General features: G+C 34.4%; 1 protein-coding gene across 1 annotated transcript; it reads right to left on the reverse strand.

The window, feature by feature from the left end:
• Positions 1-13: 13 nt before the first annotated feature.
• LOC107004925 lies at positions 14-15,913 on the reverse strand. Its single transcript, XM_015203352.2, has 7 exons — positions 15,430-15,913; positions 10,984-11,772; positions 9,083-9,432; positions 2,472-2,683; positions 915-1,171; positions 646-824; positions 14-560 (listed from the first exon to the last, which is right to left on the reverse strand). The coding sequence occupies exons 1-7, from the start codon at positions 15,698-15,700 to the stop codon at positions 474-476; spliced, it is 2,145 nt and encodes a 714-aa protein (XP_015058838.1). The 5' UTR covers positions 15,701-15,913; the 3' UTR covers positions 14-473.
• Positions 15,914-24,079: the final 8,166 nt, after the last annotated feature.

Here is a 24,079-nt window from a genome sequence, read left to right on the forward strand (position 1 = left end):
TAAAGCCACTTAAAAGTTGGAATTATCATGATAAGACTATAAATTGAATGAGTAAATAGTATCAATTGGTCCAAATATTAGAAACAATAAATTGGCACCCTGCTTCATAGAAAAAGAATACATATAGTATCAGGTATTTTCTTCACCAACTCATGTAGATACAATGGAAAATTAATAGGATGCTTTAACACTAGGAGTTGGTCAAGGCAATGAAATTAATAGAATGGAAGCTGTAATGGTGGTAGTATGTTCTTTGCACCAGAAAGATGAGCCAGCAGAATCCACCTTGCGTTGCTTTATATCGATTGGGCTGGCATGTGTATCGCTTTCTCTAGAGAATTTTGGTAATGTACAACAGACACAATCACAATGGCTATGGCACGATGACCCTCTTTCCAGCAAGCAAGTACAATATAGTGACGCATATAACAAAAAAATTGAATCATCAGCCAAAACCAGGAGTCACTCAGCTTTTACTCCGTCTCAGGTTGAGAGAGAATATTCCTCTGCTCGTCTGATCTGTGACGGAACAGCTTAGCTATCTTTCGCCTTTCACAATCCTACAATGCCAATACTAAGTGTTAGAGGAAAAGGGAAGGTTGTCTATATCTACAGTCGCACTTGGAAGGAACTTAAATTTCTCACCTTGAACATGTTGAGATAAAAAGGTTTGTCTGGGTTCATCTTTCTCAACTTATAGTATGTATATGCAAAACTCAGTTGATCACGGGGAGTAAACCGGTCAACCTCATTGAACCATAAACAAGAAAACAAGTTTGACATTGGTGTGTGAGCCCTCACAATAAAAGATCCTTCTGGTACATCTGTCAGAAAAATGTAATGACATTTAGCCAATAAGAACACAGAAGCAGAAAGGTATTGCAAGAAAAATAAATATAGAACAGTGAACGTACTGCTGTGAAGAAGCTTGTTTGGATCAGATGCATTAAATCTTTGCAATCCATCAGCCTGATAAAATGCAAATTGTTCATCTATGACAGTATGATTGTACTTGTTAAGTTTCTTGTTTTGGGCTACTTCTTCCCACACACAATGCCTGTCATAGTGATTGGAAATTGCATATTCATAACCTTTACGCCACAGAAAGTACTCCAATATGAGTAGGGGATCAAGCTGCAGCCGAAGCTTGCTATCTAACCATATTGAATACCTGCATAATTTCAAATGAAAATGCTTGTAAAATGTTTTTGAAAAATAAAATAAAATTATAAGCTACTACGATAGAAATTCTCCCCTCCACCTCCTCTTTCTTTAGAGAGAGGTGGTTCAGTACGCAATTCACATTCAAGCATCTCAACTTTTTAATAAACAAACAGAAATTTAGAAAGTTCAAGCAAACAATTACATGCATAGAAATGGAAGGCCCACAAGAGAGGATAAAAGAGCATTTTACAGCAGTATCACTAGTGGGTTAGATGAACTCATCGTTCACCCTTTGCTACTCCATTCACAGATAATACTGCATTCTATTACATGCAATGTGGAGTAAATTATATGACAGTGGGTATCCACTATCCACTACATGTTGGATAAATATGGAAAGGGAAGAAAAGGGGTAGGCAAGCAGTAAGATGAAGGCTGAGAGATGTGGGTCATTAACATTTTAGGTTGTATCTTTCCCAACACCACCACACAAACAAGGGAAAGCAGAAACCCAGGCAAATTATGGAATCCTAAAAAAACAGCTACCAAAGTTGAGAGCACCAATGAGTTAATTCAAAATTAGCACTAGGAATTCTCTGAACTATATTTATGGAATTGCCAGTTCACATAATGGACTTTTCCAAATATAGTTTAGTCCCCAGTAAACAGAAGGGAAAGGGTAATTATTGCCAATCGATAGTAGACCAAATTCCAACAGTCTCTTATTCAGTACCATCTCAGCATTTTGATTATTTGCAGAAACTAGTACATTTGCACTCATCAGTTGACTTCTGTCTACACAATATCTTTTAAATGGTGAAAACAACACATTGCTGCACCACTCAAAGTGAAAAAACAGTAAACCCAAAAGAGAAATTATTTACTTGAAGTTCTGCCTCTACAGTGAGACTAATCCCCACTAAAAACCAAACCATCATAAGAAGCTATCCTCAATCTAATATTCGAAAAAAGCACGCACCAATTTTTCAACTAGACAAAAAAAGATGCTAATGGAACTGGTATTTTGATGCACTGAGGGAAGCATGAAGCTAATGCTGAGAATGTACCAAATACAAATGATGTCCCTTAAGTTAAATATTAAGCTAGTGCAGACAACTAATTGCATTGAGAACGAATTTGTTTTTTCCTTCTTTTGTTCTTTTGTTCTTTTATTTTTTTGATTTGGTAAACCCCTGATTGGAAGTGAATATTGAGTGCTAACTAGCTATAGCATGGTATCATACAAGAAGAATATAAGCAGTAGCATACCACAAACAAATACTATACAAGATTGTAATTCCAGTTACCTGGCTGAAGTAAAGAGTCGATGAGACAATAACTTTGGTATCTTTCCCACTCTCCGCATATCAGAAAATGGAAGATTCTTTACCACTACGATCTTCCATAAACCTACAAAGCCCATGCTGTCTGGCATCTTACCTTCAGCTGTAAGAGTTTTTAGAGTAACTTCATCCACAAACATAACGAAGCAAACATTTTTCTTTGATATACGGGAGACCTGGAAAAGAAATTTAAATTAAGAAAATGTTATACAATGCAGCTAACGATAAGTTTAGGTAAAGCAATTCAAAATCTCGTATACACAACTACAAAAGCTATTGACAGAACCGAAACAGGTGAAACACAGTAGACGGTTTCCCCTTCTTTTTTTGATAAGTAGGTCATCCACAAAAGACTCTACAACAACAACATGCCCAGTGTAATCCCACAAATGAGGTATGGGAAGGTAGAGTGTATGTAGACCTTACTGCTACCTTCGGAGAGAAAGAAGCTGTTTCCGATCTAGATGCATTATAAACCTTAACTGAAATGAGCTAGGAGCAATGTTTTCAAAAATGGTACTGACAAATCAGTTCAACTGGTTTAACAAAGTTGCCACACAACTGGATGGGCTACAAGTCTATTTTTCACAAAGAAAAAATTGGTCAAACCGAGAAAATCAGAAATCCTGTAGAACCAAGACTGAACAAGCTGTGACTCTCTGAGCTTTTCATGTTCTTTGGGTCTATTCTTCAGTTTTGAGTTAATTCTTGAACATAAAGACCATGATCCAAATAAAATACAAGTGTTTAACATGGCTAAGAAATTACTCCATCTTGAAGGAAAGTTTAAGCCTGCAAGAGAGAGAGAGAAGAACAAAGCAAGGAGAAAACTGCTTATGATGCTAACATAATACCCTCTCAGCTTCATTTGTCAATATCGAGAAAGCTAGTTTGCAAAGATATAAATTTGACTGATCACATCACAGTGATGATGGGGCTTTCACTGTTAGCATGGCCTAATAGATTGGATAACAACCATCATAGCAGAAGCCAGTAAAACGTTTTAAATGGTTGGTTCTGAGGGCTTGCCTAACACATGAAGTCCTGAAGAAGAAAGAAATGACTATAGTATCTTGATGTTCACTGTGTGGGAAAACAGAAGAGACCAACAATCATTTGTTTTTGCACTGCAGTTCCACAGCACAGATTTGGGCCATATTTTTCAACCACAGAAAACTAAGTGGAGTATGCCTGTTGAGTTGTTGGATTAGGGGGAGCAGCAAGAGGCAGAAGGCTAGGTGGAGATTAATTCCCCATGCATATGGTGGACAGTTTGGAGAGAGAGGAATTGTAGAAATTTTGAAGAAACATCCAAGTCCTTTCACAAGGCTAAATGGAATTGTAATGTATCTCTCTTATTTTGGTGTAGACACATAGGTTCAGAGGAATCAGAACAGCTGGTAGAAATTTTAGGATCTCTGTAAGTAGTACTTTATCTGCTCCAACTTTTGAAGGTCCAGCATTAGCATCTCCTTTTAAAAAAAGAAAAGAAAAAAAGATTGAGGATAAGAATAAGGGAGATAGGATTGTGGCGGGGTGATGAAGTTGAAATGACAGGGTGAAAGAAAAGGGAAAGATAGACAAAAGAAAGATAAGAGTTTGATAGGTGGACGTGGTATTTCGCATGTTTTATTGCATCTTTGGATTGAAATGGGTCATGGCACAGACCATAAAAGAAGCACATATTAAGTGGAGCTTGTGGAGAGATGAAACCATCAAAAGGATCAGGCTAATGATCCCTGCTGCTACCTTCTGGGTTATTTGGAATGAGAGGAAAAAAGATGTTTTGATGGAACCTCAAAACTCCAAATCACTCCCTCAAAACTAGATGCTGGCTCTTACTCTTTTGCTGGTCTAAATTGGCTAATGTTCTAGCACTGAACAATTTTTGGAGTTAATTAATTTCCTTCTCTTAGACTGACATACTGTAAAGGGATTTCCTCTTTTTTTTCAGCTCCTTGGTCAATTTTTCTCAGTGTAAGTTGTAATATATGCATCTTCTTGATGCCCTTTTATTAATGAAATACCTTGCTTTATTAAAAAAAATATTTCAATGAAACAAAGGTCAGCAGTTTGCTCATTCACTGGAAGGATTCTTCGAATTTGCAGTCCTTTGTGTTAAATGTGTCTCGAGCACATTGGAAACTACCAAACAGCATGATCAACAACTGGAATTCTATTTTATATGAATACTTTCCACCTAACAGACTAGCACTTGCACATCTTTTTTTTTTTTTTGAGAAGGTGACTAGCACTTGCACTTTCACATTTGTATCTTCTAAAACCGAACATATTCCCTCAATCCTATTTTAAAAGACCACAAGATCTATTTGACAATACACCTTTCTATATTTGGAAACACTAAATAGATTGACAAGGAATTTGAAAATGCTAACTTTAAGGGTAATTTTTATATGTTACATCTGCTCTCCATGAAGCAAAGAGCATGTAATTTTTTTGGGGGGGGGTCTTATGTCTCCAAATAAAGGAAGAAAAACAGAAAATGTAAAAATATGATATTAACAATATAAGACAGGAAGGACTTCGATGGAACACTCCAAAACCTTTTCAAAAGGTTCCAACAGCTAGATACAACACAAGAACTCCATCTAAGAGGTAACATACTACTAGAGAATAGACTTTAAATAATGGAGAAGGATGGGGGGTTTTATCAAGAAAAGCTCTCGGACTTGGGTGCGCGTATCCGATGCAGATGCGAATCCGAGGGTGGCAAAATCAAAATTTTAAGATTCGGGGGTACTGATCCAGGTATGGATACGGGTGTTGGGATTCGGCTAAAAATTCAAGATTATAAAATACAGCTATATAGATATTCTAAAATCTAAATTATGGAAGATCTTCTAGGTTGTCTTTCCCAAGACCCCCACAACTTCTTCTTTCAAGCTCCTTTGTTCTTCCCCTCAAAAAAAGAAAAAAGAAAGTCATTCAAGACCTTCCACCAACTTTCCTTACAAATCATTGCTATTGTCTACCAAAAGTTAGAATACACCCGCTTAAATTCTTAGTTTCTTTTTGTTTGACTTGAAACAAAAGGACTAAAATACTGAAGGTATGCCATTCCTCATGTCTTTAAATCTATTTTATCTTTTATCAAAATCTTAAATTTCCCCCAAATTTGTCCATGGAGTCTGATCAAAGTATCTGATTTTGGGTTGATCAAATCCCACACGTATCCTGCACCCCTTTCGTGTTGACACTGGTGCGGCAGAAAAACTAACGGGCCTGCACAACTTAGAAGAAAAGTAACCGAGATAAGGGTATCGCTAAAAGCAGATGGGCCAGACATTTAAGGAGATTACAAGTGGAGGTATCTAAAGTGACTTTTTAAATGAGGATAATATTTTCATGATTTGCTGAAAAGGACATACGAGCAATATGACGAAAAGTAGAGAACCTATAACAAAATATAATTCTCCGCAAAAGACACCCTATCTTTTATACAAGCATGGACTTATAGGAACACAAAAAGAGAAAAAAACAAGAGGTTATTCTTTATGTACTCATTCTCTAGCCATCAAACATTCCCTAATTCCTCTCCTTTCATATACCCTACATGAGGGACTAGAGGAGCAGCATCCCAATGCCTTTTGTCTTCTCTTCCTTCTTTTAAAGCCCCAACTGTGCAGTGCATCTTCAGTTGTGCCAGATATAGCTAACGGTAATCCAAACTAATTCAGGATGATCAACACAACAGTCTCCACCTAATAATGTAGCAGCAGGAGGCTACATCTTCACCCGAACATGAATCACCAACTTACAAAAGTAATCCTCCTCTTCTTCAGGTTTTCAACAATCAATATTGCTCCCTTTGCTGCCGACATGCAAAGAAGCACACTTTTCTTGGGACCGTACGAATCCAAATGAATAAATGTGGTAAGCTCGACTCCTTTATGGTGGTACGAGTTAAACTGAAAAAGTGTCATCTATCCTTGCTCCCATCTCCATGAAAACGGATCAATAAGTGATATGTTCTGCTTATTTTGGAGTTCCACCAAGCTTGGGAATTTGTCAATCCCTCTGTCCAGTAGATTCCACTATTACCTTAAAACCCAATGAATTCACCGCTCATGTGTCCGTCGAATCTATTATACTATCATCTTTCTCTAACTTATAAACTCAGTATAAGAATCAGAAGGGAAATCTCAACACATTCTCTCCACACCAACTGTGACCCTAATAATATACATGCTTCCATCTCCTACCCTAAGTGATATTTAGGACCCGTTTGGACATGATTTCAGTGATTTGAAGTTAAAATTTTGTTTGGACTTGCAATTCGAATTTCTTAAGTAGTAGTTTTTTTCCTCATAAACATGAAAACCCTACAATTTATGAGAACTATCAAAAAACATCTTAACCTTAAGGCTATCTTACCAAATGAGCAACCCATATTCATAAACAAGGTACTAGAATATCCTAAGGTGCCACATTAATAAATCGCATATCTCCATGTTCCTTTATATAAATGCTTGCGATGATCATTTTCAAAAATAAATGCTTGCAGTTGCATGTTATTACAAACTTTAAAATGCACAGAAGTTTACGAAGATCTGCTAGTCCAAAAAATCAATAATAGTAGTAACTAACTATTCTTTAGTATAATCCTTTAACATGGTCCGGGCAATCTATTCACGTCATGCACAGGTCTTTCTATCCCTTCATAATGCTTCTACACTCTGCACCCGAATAGTAGATTGATATTTTATTTTATAAGTAGAGGTATTACTCCTTCTGCCTCAATTTATGTAAAGGTGTTCCATTGACACGAAATTTTAAAAATAAAATGAATAATTTAGACACATAACATGTACAGAGCTTCTAATTTGGTAATAAGATGTTACTTTAGTTGTCAACCTTTTTTTGGCACATAAGCTAGATAACTGCAAAGTACCAATATTGCTCTAACTACCCGTGATTAATTAGTGGTAGTGAGAGCAACACATGTCTTTTTCATTTTTTCTCTCCTACTAACGGAAATGAAGTTATATATCAAGTGGTCCAGACGTCATGTCATTGAGGGTAACATTAGGATGCTAATTTTGAAAATGTTAAAGGTGTTGTTCCTTCTTGAGACAGTTAAAAAATGTCTGTTCTCCTTCAGTCTTCACACATCTGGAATCTCTTTCTCAACATAATGGGAGTCACCTGGAGAATGCCTAGGGTAGGACAACAAGGGAGTTGCTACAATACTGGCATTTATGAGGTTGGGGAGAGGAAAGGAAGAAAATTTGGAACACCATCCCTTTAGTGATTTGGTGGATCCTATGGAAGGAAAGGAACAACAGAGTTTTTGAGAACAAATTGGGGTATGTTACTAACATTAAGAACAGATGTATATCCTTTACTAATTTATCGGTGCAACATGGCTATTGCAATAATGTAGGATCCCATGCTTGACTTTCTGAGCTCATTACATAATTCAGTAATGTGGCCCCTACTGTTAATATTTTACAGCACTGGTTGGTGAGATCAATACAATACTTTTAACAATTTAAAAATATCTCTCAGAAAATGGGAAAGAGGGAGTAATAAAAATGAAAGAGCGATATTTTTAGTCCTCCGTGCCCTATTCAGATTGCCACAGCCTATTTCTCAGGAGGTGTCTAAAGTGATAATGTTGGAATATAATTATAACCTGTATACTAGTGGTAAAAAATTACAAGGAACAAAAATAATAAAATATCTTAATAATGAGTATTTTTTTTTTTTTATGAAGTAATTAGTTCTATTGCAGGCATCAAGTAGATGCATAATAGTTACAAAAGCTTAGTAGCAAAAGGTCAGCTCTCCTTTACATTGTTAATTGAGAATCAGGGAGTGGACATGGTTCAGAAATGAATCAAGGCAATCTAGAGGGGATAAATAAACCCAACTATACAAAAACATGAGGCAGTTAGCTTTTAAAGATTGGTAGGTAGTTGATATTCCATCAAAGCATCTTCTATTCCTTTCGTTCCAGATACTCCAAAAAATGGCTGCAGGTATCATCTTCCAGATTCTCTTAATAATGAGTATTAGTTTGAATATTTAGGAAAGAGCAATAATTTCATTGAATCATTTGGAAAAAGCCTTGTATACCGGAGGTATACCAAAAGTAGGAGAGGCGTAAACAAAAATGTGACTTGTTATATGTTTTCGTTCATTTCTGTTGGATGCAGGGATACTAAGCTATATTCTTGGCTAGTCAACTGCCATAATGGCTTATTACTTTTTAAGTTAGAGAATATGAATTAGGAGCTTCCTTAAGTTTTTTTTCTTTAAGCAGATCAACATCTTACATGATACATCTTGACAGAGTGTATCCTAAGGATCTAAAGGAGATTAAGCACTACTTTACTAGTAAAGCTTCTCTTTCTCCTGTCAGCTTTTGACCAGTTTAACAAAAGGGTGCACAAGTTCCTCCTAGCATCGACATGGAAAATACAATTTTGCTATGTGTGTACCAATATACACGTAGGCAAAGTTTCATGAGTTAGCACCCATGGAAAAAAACATGTAAAATTGTTATCTCATCCAAAATTACAAAAACTAAAGAGAGAAGGATTTGGTCATACCATTTTGCCCACTGGTATTCTCAAGCGATCCGAATTTCCGAAGATGCATGAAGCTACAGCAATGTGACAACTGCTAATGTATTTTGCATCATCTTCTGCCAAGTCAAATCCGGTACTTGGAGTTTCTTCAGGGCCTCGAACAAAACCACAGTTTATTTTTTGATTGCGTGCAAGAAAAGATTCTTCCCGTTCTTCCAGACTTTGATGCCCAGAAAATCTAGGTTCCCAGTTTGCATCGTCAAAAGGTTTGTCCTCTGTTTCCGCGTACTGCAACGAAAACCTTGAAAATTTTCGACTTTCCAGAGGTTCCACAAGAAGGGCACTAGCATTCAAAATTTTCATCTCACAAGCTGCAAATGTAAAGCATGATTACTTAAGTTCTGAGTAAGGGAGTGGGGTGGGCTGATGTCCAAGATTTTGCACATAAACTCATTCTATTAATTAAATTGCTAAATGCAAGAAGTTACAGAAATTTCCTGATGTTTGGAAATCCATAAATCTGAGATTCAATGTTTCATACAAGGGACAAAAAGAGCTTGAATCCTGGCATGCTGCCTTGTCAAGATCCGAAGTTTTATGCTTGACATGAAAGACTGCTAATACTCTACGGAACCAGACCATGATGATTGTGACGAGCAAGGCAGAAATCACACTTTTAGCTAGCAGATTAGCAGACTGGAAAGTGAGTACAGTGAGATGGCTAAAATAACAGATTTTGAGCAACATCACTCTGCTTCTTAGACGCAACTTATCATACAATATTCTACTCTAATACCTTTCTTTTGGGGGAAGATTTTTAGAGATTCGGGAAGACTCTAATCCCTAACTTTTTTTACAACTAACATGCTCTAATACCTAACTTCATAATTATTATATAAATTACTAAGGGGTCGTTTGGTAAAGTGTATAAAAGTATTGTTCAATAGAGTGTATTAGTAATGCTTGTATTAGTTATGCTTGCATTAGTTATGCGTAAATTATTTCTTATGCATTGTTTGGTTTGATGTATTAAAAATAGTATGCATTGTATAAAAATGTGATTTACAAAGTTATCCTTCACAATTATGGTGGAAAAGATGTAATAGTGCTTTAGAGGGGTAATCAGGTCTTTAACCATGCTTATGCATGTATTAAATTCCGTTGCATTACTAATACCTAGAAATTCATGGTATTAGTAATACACTCCTAATACACAATAGAGCATTAGTTACACTAGCATGAAAAAGTGTACCAATGCATGCATTATTTTTGCTAATACACTCAAACAACCCCTAACAGTATCCCTCCTACTATCATTAGCATCTCAATATGCTTTACATAAAGATGCTCAGCTAAGCTTAACTTCCCAATAATATACATCGACTCAACTAAAATCTTTCTCTAATCTAGCAAAATATCCATGACTAGCCTACATTAACCTCATCACAAAAGCTCAAATTGTAGTTATATATTATGAGAACTATTCCTAAGTATATGATATACTACATTATTTAGTGAATTTGGTTGTCTTAATCCTTCTTATTTACTTCATCAATTAAACATATAAATATATATAGGTGAATCAGGATCACTTGCATCCCAGAACAAGTCTCTATTTTTACAGACAGACTTCTAAATTAATTATCCAGCATGTAGAGGTTGAATATCAAAAGTGCCTTTTCTTTAGGCTGAGAGTAATAAGGAGCAAATTTTATTAGGTAAATTATACAAAGCGCGCTTAAGCAAGTTCCCATAAGAAAATGTTCCAATGTCCCCAGGCACATCTTTTCAGTCTTCTCTGTCCATGTTAAATCAAAAAGTTCAGACATCAAGTTGACTCGAGGAATACAAAATTGTCTGAAGACAAAACAATCATAAAAATAAAGTCACCAGGCACCAACAAAAATAGGAAATAATGTTACCGTGCTTCCTTGACTTCCTTCTGGATACTGGCCGCTTTTCTGACGAAGACTTCTTTGAGGGGTGACCATCAATGAAGCTGACACGTCCAGAGTTTGTGTTAGATTTTTGGTGATGAGAACTTGAAGAGGATTCCTTATTGGAAAAGTCCTTGTACGTTTTACCAGCCTCTTTGGCATGATTTTGATAGTTATTTCCAGCAACATGTGTATCAAGAAAATGTCTGTCATTTATGTCCTGGGATTCGGCAGCAACAGTATGGTTCCAATCTTCATGATCACCATCATCATATCCATCTGTATGTGCATCTTCTAAGTCAATTCCATCATCATATCCATCATCTGCATCCACCAGTTCTGTTTTCTTTCCTTTGTCAGCATCACTCGATTGCTGGTTTGGCAAATGATGTCCATCTTGTGAGTGCCCAGCATTCTCCAAGGAAGCTTGGTATCTGGCTTCATATTTTCTCAACTCATCGCGTCCAGCTTCGTTGTATAAACCATTTCCACCATGATCCAATCCTTTTGAAAACGACTTCTTGTCACCTTTCTTCCCATCTGGAGGACTTTGCTCCTTATCCAAGTCACTATCTTGATTCCGCTCCAAATCCTCCTCGTTGTAATCATCATCCCTTCTCCTGTCATCCTTATCCCAATAACGAGAATCCCGGCCATGATTTACTGACCCATGTCCAAATTGGAGAACCTTCCCTTGTGTCCGTGTCACATTTGTAAGAAAATCTGAATCATTTTCCACATCACCATCATCTTGAAAGTGATTATTATCTAACTCTGCAACAGCATACAGGGAAACTGTCTAAATATTGGAGAATTGATTATCGAAAACTTCCACTTAATTTTTTTTTCACAGGGATTTATTTTATCAGATTCTATATTTTTCATGTACAAAAAAATAGAAAAAATGATGTTTAATCGCTATATTAGAACATCACTCAATTTTAACAAGACAATTATATCATCAAACATATATTATGATACTTTATGTAAAAGATAAAAATGATTAGATATCAAGATAATATATCAAGATATTTTTAATCAATAATTATATATTTACAATTTTTGAGACATGTGATAATGTCATCTGTATAAATGTTCTTAAAACCTACTAAAATTTACTTTTTTTTTTCTTATGTCAGTCCAATTGGAAAGGTGCGTCAGATGATGAGCCCATGCGAAAACTTTCTCTTTTATTGGCGCCCGATAGGTAGGCTATTAGACTGAGTCGAAAGCCTACATACGCATAAAGGGGTTGCTCAAAAGCTTAGAAAGATTATTTATCCACGCGCGAAGCGCAGGCAAATTACCTAGTATATTTCTAAAACAGAACTGGAAGATTTAGCCTTAAATGTCCAAAACAATGAAAAAAGATACAGCTGAACACACCGGAACATCATATGCAGACCTTGCTTGTTTGTTTTTAACTAAATATGCAGACCTTGCTTGTTCTATTTCTTTAATTGCCATCCATAGTCAACCATTTTTTAAAAAATTTTGACTCTAACAAGTTGATTGGGGCATCTAGCTTTACATTTATGATTATTTATTTTTGTTAACCCAAAAATCTCCGAGGGAATGCACAATTTGGAACCTGGTAAATAATGGGTCCGCCCCTCTACCCTCGGGAATCAAACTCATCACGTGCGTGCAATCCACACATGCTACACTCGCATCACTAAACCAAATCCCTGTGGACAAATCTAGTTTTACATTTATTATGTTGTCATCTTTAGTCCTAAAATTCTAAAAATGTAAAGGGCAAGTTTCAAGAGATGCACAAATTATAGATCATGAAGCCAAATCCATACATCATTCCAAGTTTGCCAGTTCTTTGTTCACAGATACATACTTTGCCTCATAAACTCAAATTATATTTTAACCTCTTACTTATTAAAAGTATCACTAAATTCGTACTTGGAATACAGGATACTTCAACATACTGATTCACACAATTTGCATGCATCCCAAAAGCTAATATATCCCATGCACGTGAGGCTTCAACTCCCACATAATATTACTACTCTCACATTCATTCTATGGAACTAACATTGCACTTTGTTGCATATTTATTAGCAAGCCACTCCTGTAGCACTCTTCAATGTAATCATCTATGTTAATTATGATTTATGTGTTATATTTTCATCTATCATGTCATTGTTCCTAAAAGTTGAACCTAGATATCTGAATCGCCTGCACTTGGGAACCACAATCCGTGTAATCTTACTTTACCTTCATTTTTCTAGTGATGAAATTTACTGTGCATATGATATTTTTGACTTATTTAAATCACCATAATAATTAAAACTCTTTTCACTCAAGAGTGCTTCCCCGTAGTTCCAGCATCCGTTTGGTTCACTTACGAGTTCTGTCAATTAATACATCATACTCTACAAATAACAACAACATACCCAATATAATCCTATATGTGGGTCTGCGGAGGGTAGAGTTGTGCGCATACCTTACTCCTACCTTAAGAAATTGAGAGATTGTTTTCGATAGACCCTTGGTTCAGGAGAAAGCACATTAAAATAAGTCAAAACAGGAAATAGCTAAACTGAAGAAACCATCATGGCAAGATACTCTACAAATAACATCTACAGATGTACCGTAAAACTTAATAAGCCCAATATTGTTTAGTAAGTTCTTACCATTAATTACCAATTCATCGGTATTTTTGTACCGTTCTGGTCCTTTTTCTTTTTATGACAAGGAAAACCCGCAACCGCTACCATTTGGGTGCACTCAGGATAAAACTCCCACTCCTATGCAATAGCTCACAAAACACACAGGAAAGGTAACCCCTCACTAGGCAAGCCTAGAGCGACGAACTCGACCCAGAAGGAAAACCCCTTGCTTTCACTAGCTAGGAGTTTCGAACTTGAGACCTCCAGCATGGAAGTCTCAAGCCCAAACCACTGGGCACCCCGGAGGATGAGCGTTCTGGTCCATTGTGAACATTCAACCTCATAACAACGTCATAATGTGACATTCCCTAACTCGGTGATACTTAAATGTAGTCTAAACTAAGTAACGATGTCCAATTAAAAAAACTAATCTTCTTACCTCAGTTTAACTCAATTTCAACTGCCGAAAACCAAACTACTTATAAAACGAGAAAAAGCCAAATTATTTAATCATTACCACTTTGGCATAAGTCGTTAACTCCCCAGTTCTGGTAAATAAATAAACTATGAAATATTACCAAAGTAGCCAACTTTCAACTCCAGAATCATGTTGCAACCATTTTCCAAGTCATCTACTGTGTTTTCAAAAAGAAAAAGAGTCATCTACTAATTTTTTTTCTATTTTTTGGTTGATCATGAACTCTTAAAACATTCAATTATTTTCTTATTTATCTATCTTAATTTTACCCAAGAATCTTAATTTAACTTCAGGTCAAAAATTAAGAAAACTAAGACTATCCTCATATGTTGTAAACCTCACAAAACTTAGACTCCCATTTCCACAAGAATCCTTTAGAATTTGCAGTATCTAAAAACCAAGACTAACTAGGGCCATAGAAACCCACAAAATTTGGCATTCTTGTGTTTATAATTGCCCTAGATCTCCAACTAATCGAAAACAAAAAAAGCTAAAACTGCTAAACCTGCACACAATTTAGCATTCCCATTTCTAAAATCATCAACATTTCAAACAACCAAACCGAAACTAACCGAAACTGTTGATAAGCACCAGTATCACCAAATCCCATTTCTAAAGAATTCTCCGAATTTATACTACTCAAAAATTGCAAACCGTCAAACTTTAGCATTGTGAGTTCTGCAAAATCCTCTTAAATTACCTTTTTCATTTCTTTTTTTAAAAAAAAATAATAATAATAATAATGAAGTTATGGATTCCATAGAAAGGCATCAAGGAGATGCATAGTTACAGGAGAACTAAAAAGCTAATAAAATACAAAAACTGTGCTGCACTAGTTACTCCGGACAACATTGTCCAACAAAAGAGATTAACTACACATTTAGCTTTAAAAGAGTGACTTAGGAGTTAACATGCCACCAAAACACCTTCTATATCTCCTATTCCAAAAGGCTCCAAATAAGTAGCAGAATACTTACATTTACTCACAACCAACAAGAACAAACCATAACCTTTAGTACACCATAGCAAGTACAATCTCATTATAGAACTAGGACAAACCCATCCAATTACTACCCACCGGCCAACTTGCACTTCCACCAACCCATACTACATCCTGCTACAAACCACAAGAACAAAAATCCGGCCTACCAATTCTAGACAAAATGAGCTCACAGTGAGTGTTGTAGCTGAGTTTTCACCTTTTAATCGTATTACGCTGAACTCCTAAACTTGCAAAAAACTTCCAACTACCCAAAAACCCAACAAAATCTAGCATTATCCAAATGTAACAAAATTCGTAGTGGATGATAGCGCAAGGTGCCAACTAACCTTTATTTTGAGATGTGAAATAGAAGAAAGCAGAGACGGAAACAACAAAAGCAACGAATAGAATAACGATGATAGCACCAATCGAGATCTTGCGAGTAGTAGACTTCAATCGACGGTGATAATTCCGCGATTGCTGCTGCTGCTGCTGTTTACTCGAACGAATCCCAACCGATACATGATCCGATGCAACTCCGTTCCGAACAACTCCACCACCACCACCACCACCATTGTTTATAATACCTATAGCACCCGATTGTCTGTACTGAGCCATTCGAGCATTGTAGAACCAGAAAACTTCGTATTACACACAAGTTGACAAGGGTTTTTGTATGATTTTGAGAGCAAAAATGGAGATCTTTTTCACCGGAAAATGATGAAGATCGCACCGGAATAAGGAAATCAAAAACACGAAACTCGTGGATTCCGCGCCGGGCTTTTTACATAAAAAATTTTTTATTCACCTCTTATAAATATATTTGTCAAAATCCCTATATTAGATCCAAATTAACACAAGCCATTTTTCTAATGACTTGTTTATTTTTTTTCATTTGGCATAAAATTATTTGATTGGAAAATGATAATAAAATTATTTATGACGATTTTTCATTCCAATATTAGTATCTATATTAAAATTTATTTTAATTTAAATATATATTAACTTTTCATACATAAAGCTGAAATTTATGAGAAAAAAAATAGTCTCGTTTATTCTATTATTTGACCAAAATATTCAAACTAACTAAAATGGAGTATCTTTGGTTATTTTTAAAAATTAATTAGAAAGTTTCGTAAAAATTATGACACAAAAATATCTTCATTTGGTGCACTTGAAGAAAAGTACCAATTTTAGATGCAGAACAAAAAAGATAATTGAACCTCAAAATACTAATTCGTGTTACAAAACAAATTTATTGTTTGGTCAAATTTAACTAATAAAGTTTATTATAAATTTGATAGAAATAAAGATATATTATTAGTTTAGATAAATTTAAAAGATTAAAATGATTTTAAAATATGTTAAAAGGATTACTTTAAATCTGCTCCAACTTTAAGAGACTATTTTTATAATTTAATGAACTTTCTACTAAATTATATATTGTTGCTTGCAAATTCCACACATTAATTTAATTTTTTTACTATTATTGGCCACCAATATAAATATATACGAAATTCACACAATATACAAGTGATGTGGCAGCTCTTTCTTCACTAAGGATTATGTTTATTTATTTATTATTATTATTATTGATTTTTACATCATTCTTTTCATTTAATTTATTCGTTTTAAAAAGATTTTTTAAAAACACAATATTAAATAAAGTATTGTTTCTTAAAATTCATATTAAAGTATTTATACGTCTCTATCACAACAGTTCATATATATTTAAAATATTTTTAATTTATTAATTTCATATATATTCTTTCTTAAAACTCATATTAAAGAATTTATGCGTCTCTATCATAACAGTTCATATATTTAAAATATTTTTAATTTATTAATTTCATGTATATCGGAGCTTCAAGAATAACTTAGCACTTGATCTTCTCATCAAACCACAAACAAGACAATTTTTATCCTAAAATAAATTAAACCTCTAGATTTTCTTTTTCTTTTACTATATCCAAATAAAATTGATTTAAATTTGTATTGATAACTCATTAATTACCTCATATGTTTGCTCAATTATATCATTAATTGTAAAATCAGTATACATATCATTGAAAATATTTTTTGAAATATATTAGTAATTGATTCAAATTGAAAGTGTAAAAGACCTTAATTTAGTTAAATGTGTTTCTAAAATTTCAATCAAAATCTAAAGAGATGTTCTCCAAAAAAATATATAAATTGCTCATTTAAAATTTTAAAAATACATCACTACTTAATAATAATAAAAAATTATTTTTGATTGATGAATAAGCAGACCAAATCAGTCATGGCTGTAGAATAATGTGTTAACCATACTAACATAACAAATTTGTTTGAAGAAATAACTGTTGAGTCGCTGGATATACTGTATTAGAAGAAATAATGTATGTATCAATTTTGTATATTAATAATAATTTATTTGGTATATTTTAATTGATAACTAAAAAATTAAGGTGTATATTATTAATATACTTGAAGATGATATTAATAATGCTAGCGATTTTAATGTGTGCATTAGTATGGTTAAAGACTCAATTATTCCTTAAAATATTTTTTTACATTTTTCTATCATATTTGTGGGGAGTATCTTTGTAAAATATGTTACAAAAAAAAATTATGCAATGCATACTATTTTTAATATACCCCAAACTAAACATATATAGGAAATAATTATTGCATAATTAATGCAAATATAACTGATACATGCATTACTAATGCTAGTATTTTTAATACATTTTATTTAGCATTATTTTCATGCACCATATGAGTGTGTAAAAATCAAAGCAGCCAATAAACTGAACAGAGAAAATGTTATTAATTTATTTGGTTTACGCGTGTTTGTAATTATATATACAAAAAAAAATATCAAGTTATTTATTCGATTTTGATTTTTTAATACTAGGTTTATTGATATATATCAATTAAAGTTGTAGTAATTTACTCCTTTACCTCTACATAAATACTAACATTAATATCAGTACCTTTCTATTTAGTACATTTTATTGACCTCAATTCATATTATTGTCTTAGTTCTTTTATTTGTGTTGTACTAATGTTTCTATTTTATGAACATCATGTAAAGTTACATTGATGTAATGAGAAATGAGTTGTTACTTAGGTGACTCGAGTTAGTTATAACAAATAACAGTTAGGAAAATCTGTTAGATTAGTTAGTTGCTAATACTTTAATTAATTGACAGTTGTCCATTAAAGTTGTAGAACCTATATAAAGTAGAAGATTAGTTAGTATTGATATTCATTCAATTCATTTGTAATCTTTTCTAGTTAGAGAAAATTGAAGATGATTTTCTTCTAGAATCTTCTTCATTCTGTTCAAGTGTTCAATTCTATTGTTTCAACATGGTATCAGAGCAGTCAGCCATTAATATGGTCCGAATTGAAGCTTAGCAAGGTGAAATGGAAGTTGTTGTTGAGTTCAACAATGGCTGTTACAGTTGACAACGAATTGCCGGAGAAACTTAGTCACAGTCACCCTCTTTTTTTTAGTACTGCAGATACTTCTGGAGGTGTATTGATCTCTATTCAGCTTACAGGTTCTGAGAATTATTTTGTATGGAGAAGGTCGATGAGAATAGCCATACTTGGAAGAAACAAGTTGGGGCTAATCGATGGAAAGTGCAAGAAGGATGAATTCGGTCCTAATCTGACTGATTTATAGGAGAGATGCAATGCAATTGTTCTTTCATGGATCATGAATTGTGTTTCCAAGGAGTTATTGGGTGGAATTGTTTACTCTACAGATGCATGCTCTATTTGGTGAGATCTCAAGGAGAGATTTGATAAAACGGATGGGTCACGGATCTTTCAATTACATAGGGAAATCGTCACTTTGGTACAGGGTACAAGTACTATAGCAGAGTATTTTACAAAATTGAGATTGTGTTGGGCAGAATTTGATTGCATCGCGCCTTTTCCTGGTTGTAATTGCACGGAATCGCGAGGTTTTGCAGAATTTATGAAGCGACAGAAGTTGTTGCAATTTTTACTGGGTCTTAATGAAACTTATGAGCAGGCTAGAAGTCAAATCTTGATGTTAGTTCATCTTCCTTCTGTCAATCAGGCCTATTCAATGATGATTGAAAGAGAAAGCCAACGAGTCATAGCAAATTCAGCCAGTAATGTTGCAAATCTGGAAATAGCAGCTCTTATGACTGCTCGTCAAGTTCCTAGCAAGTTTAAAAGGGATTGGAATGCTCAGTGTGATCATTGCAAGATGATGGGTCATACTAAAGCCAACTGTTATCGGTTGATTGGATATCCTTCTAACTTCAGGTTCAAGAAGAAAGTTGGGCAGCCAAATGGTCCTTATGAGAAGGAAAAGGAGAGAATCGAAGTCATGCTCACAATGTGAGGGATGATGAAAGTCGACCACACAATGATGGAGCACAGGCTCGAGCTGCTCACGTGAATTTTCGTAATGATCCAGGTTACAGTAACTATTCATGCTGATTGGAATAGATGTTCAGGATCCCACATTCCTTTAATCAACACCCTCAGATGATGCAGCAATATGATAAGTCATCACACCTCAATCAGTCCAACATGGGAAAGCACAAGGCTGATGATGTACCAGAATCTTCCTCTTCAAATATGTGCACATTATCTGATTCAATGAACATGGGAGGTAATTTTTCTGTTTTGCCTTTGTATGAGAGTGCCTTCACAGATAAAGTATTTGCTTCCTATGCATGTAATGATGATAAGGAATGGATAATAGACACGGGTGCATCCAACCATATGATCTCTCATAAAGAAATGTTAAATTTTAGGAAGCCTGTTACTGCTTATAATAAACAGGTATATTTGCCAAATGGAGGGATTGTAGAGGTATCACATATTGGTAGTTGTGAATTGATGGATGGAAGATCTGTGAAAAATTTTTAATACATTCCAGATTTTAGATATAATCTACTTTCAGTATCTCAGATCACTAAGGAACTACAATGCTCAGTTCATTTTTTCCCTGACTATTGTGTGTTCCAGGACCTCTCAAGTGGGAAGGTACTGGAGATTGGTGAAGAAAAGAATGACCTCTATTTGATGAGTCACAAAGGGAGTGGTATTGATTGCTCACCAAAAGGGATAGTTGCTTCCAAGAATAAGCTGGACATCCTTCTTTGGCATAGAAGGATGGGTCATGCCTCTGTAGGAACTATGAGTCATTTTTTTAATATTGATCCTAATGAATGCAAAAGGATTTTAGATAGGTGTGATGTGTGTCCACTAGCTCGACAAACCAGATTACCTTTTCCTAATAGTGAGAATCGATCTTCTTGTATTTTTGATTTGTTGCACTTGGATGTATGGGGACCATTTCATGTTTCTACCTTTGATGGTTATAAAATGTTTCTGACTATTGTGGATGATCATTCTCGTATGACTTGAATATTTTTGTTGAAATTAAAGAGTGATGTGGTTGTAGTATTGAGAAACTTTTTTCAGCTAGTCAGTACACAATTTGGAAAAAGAGTCAAAGTATTGAGATCAGATAATGGCACTGAATTTGTCAATTCTAATTGTCATGCTTTGTTTACATCTCTTGGTATTATACATCAAAAAAAACATGTGTTTACACACCACAACAAAATGGGGTGGTAGAGAGAAAACACAAATACATTTTAGAACTGGCCAGGGCTATCAGATTCCAAGGTTCTATACCTATTAAATACTGGGGTCATTGTGTGCTTGGGGCTGTTTACATGATGAATAGGTTGCCATCTACAACACTCAACAACAAGTCTCCTTTTGAAGTTTTCCATGGTGTTAAAAGGGTCCTTAACACATCTCAGAACAATGGGTTGTTTATGTTATGCTAAGTGTTTACCTCTTGGTGATAAGTTTGAAGCCAAAGTTGTTCCTGCAGTACATATGGGTTATTCTGAAGTTACAAAAGGTTATGTGTTGTATAATCTAGTAACTCACAATTTTTTCATATCTAGGGATGTTAGTTTTAGAGAGGATTCTTTTCCTTTCCAGACTACATCTTCCTCTCCTACTGTTTTTCTAGACATATCTGCAGATACTGATGATCCTCCTATTAATGACTCATATTTGTCTCCTCAACATGATGTTGTTCCTGCTATCCCAGACATTATTCCTGATATTGTGGTTGGTGATGTTGATATTCCTACTATGCCTGCTGATATTGAACCTATGCCTTTGAGGCAGTCTCACAGAGTTAGGAAGCAACCTACATGGATGACTGATTTTGTTACACATGTTGCTTCTACTTCATTACATCATCCTTTATCTCATTGTTTGCATTATGCTAATCTCTCCTCACAATACCACTCCTATTTGTGTGCTTTCTATAGTGTCACTGAGCCTAAGTCTTACAAGGAAGCATGCTCAGATCCTAGATGAATTTCAGCTATGCAAGAAGAGATCCAAGCACTTGAGGCAAATAAAACATGGCTTATAGTTCCTTACCTTCTCACAAGAAACCTGTTGGTTGTAAATGGGTTTATAAGGTAAAGTTTAAGGCTGATGGTACAGTGGAGAGATATAAGCTAGATTAGTTGCCAAAGGTTACAATCAGAGGGAAGGTCTTGATTATCAAGATACATTCTCACCTGTTGTGAAGATGGTCACAGTGAGAAGTGTTTTATCAATTGCTGCAGCCTCTCATTGGCATATACATCAGATGGATGTGTATAATGCTTTTTTACAAGGTGATTTGAATGAAGAAGTTTACATGTCTTTGCCTGAAGGTTTTTCTAGCCAGGGGGAGACTTCAGGAATGGTATGTAGGCTAGTAAAATCATTATATGGATTGAAACAGGCAAGTAGACAATGGAATGTTAAATTGACTGATGCATTGGTTGATCTTGATCTTAATCAGAGCAGCCTAGATCATCCATTATTCATAAATAGACATCATACACAAATTGTAGTGATCTTGGTATATGTAGATGATATGTTGATAGCTGGAAATGATTTGGTGTTAATAGAGCACACCAAACAAGAATTACATGCTAGATTCAAGATTAAGGATCTTGGAATTTTGAGATATTTCCTTGGCATAGAGTTCAGCAGATCAGATAAAGGCATACTAATGAACAAAGGAAATATGCTTTGGAATTGATAGAGGAGATGGGATTGACTGGAGCTAAACCATCTTGGACATCATTGGACATCAACTTGAAGTTAACAAATACATTGCTAGATAAAGCTATGAATATTACAGATGATCATGTGTTGGCAGACAAGGGTTCATACCAAAGATTGATTGGAAGATTATTATATTTGACACTAACTAGGCCTGACATTGGGTTTGCAGTACAAACTTTAAGTCAGTTTTTGCAGTGTCCAAAGAAATCACACATGGAAGCAGCCCTCAAGTTGGTAAGATACATAAAAAGAGAACCTGCAATGGGAGTTTTGGTGAGCAGCAAGAAAGACAGGGAAATAATAGCCTTCTGTTATGCAGATTGGGCAGCATGTCTAAATACAAGAAGATCAGTGACAGGGTTCTTAATCAAACATGGAGAGTCTTTGATTTCTTGGAAGTCAAAGAAACAAACGACTGTATCAAGGAGTTCAGCCAAATCAGAGTATAGAAGCATGGCCTCTACTATATCAGAATTGGTTTGGATCATTGCATTATACAAAGAATTAGGGGAAGAAATATATCTACCTGTAAAGCTCTTCTGTGATAGCAAAGCAGCTTTACAGATAGCAGCAAATCCAGTTTATCACGAAAGAACAAAACATATTGAAGTTGACTGCCATTTTATCAGAGAAAAGATACAAATGGGGTTGGTTCAAACACTATATCTGAGGACACAAGATCAGCAAGCAAACACTATGACAAAAGGGTTGGCAAGAGCACAACATGAACGTTTGGTTTCCAAGCTGGGAGTTTTGAATGTATTCACACCCACCAGCTTGAGGGGGAGTAATGAGAAATGAGCTGTTACTTAGGTGACTCGAGTTAGTTATAACAAATAACAGTTAGGAAAATCTATTAGATTAGTTAGTTGCTAATACTTTAATTAATTGACAGCTGTCCATATGATTAAAGTTGTAGAACCTATATAAAGTAGAAGATTAGTAACTATTGATATTCATTCAATTCATTTGTAATCTTTTCTAGTGAGAGAAAACTGAAGATGATTTTCTTCCAGAATCTTCCTCATTCTGTTCAAGTGTTCAATTCTATTGTTTCAACACTTATCACACCAAATTGTTGGAGTAGTCATACGTATTGGTTAAACCGTATCGTTAAGGACAAAAAATGACAAATTGAAAATTGATTATTAAAAATATCATATTGATTTAATTAATTATTAGTTTAACATATTTAAAAATTGAAAGCTAATAAAACGAACTGATAATGCATAAAATCAAACCGGGCCGACCCATCGACGCTTCTAATAGACGCTATCAACGATCTAGATATTTTTCATTGGGCCATAGATATTTTATAAAATAGTTGGAAAACAATTGAAAAATCTCGTTTGATCATATAACTTGTCATTATTTGATAAATATTTTTTTGAAAATAATTAAATTTCCAAAAAGTAAAAAAATAGCTTTTATTTTTTAAAATCTTTTAAAAATGATCACAAAATTTATATCTAATAAATAGTATTGAATTTGAACTTTAGAATCCTAGTTGGTCATATAAATTTTATACAAGTTTATCATGTTTTATTCAAACTGGCCTTTTAAATTCATTTTCAATTGTAAATAGTAATAATACTTTTTCCGTTTATTTTATTCTTATTATTATATAATTATAACTTTTCATGAAAAATATGCTTTTTATAAAATGACAATAATAAATACTTTTTGAATATTTTTAATAGTTTTTTAAATTTAGATTATATTTTTTTTAAAAATAAATATTTAATTCAAAATCTATGACCAACATGATAAAACTCAAAAATAATTTGTCAAAAATATTTATAAATTTGTGATTAGATAGGTTCGGAATTCAAGCCTTGATATAAAAACGCCTGACTTACTCGCACTAGA

This window comes from Solanum pennellii, chromosome 11 (genome assembly GCF_001406875.1).
Source record: "Solanum pennellii chromosome 11, SPENNV200".
Lineage (NCBI taxonomy): Eukaryota > Viridiplantae > Streptophyta > Magnoliopsida > Solanales > Solanaceae > Solanum > Solanum pennellii.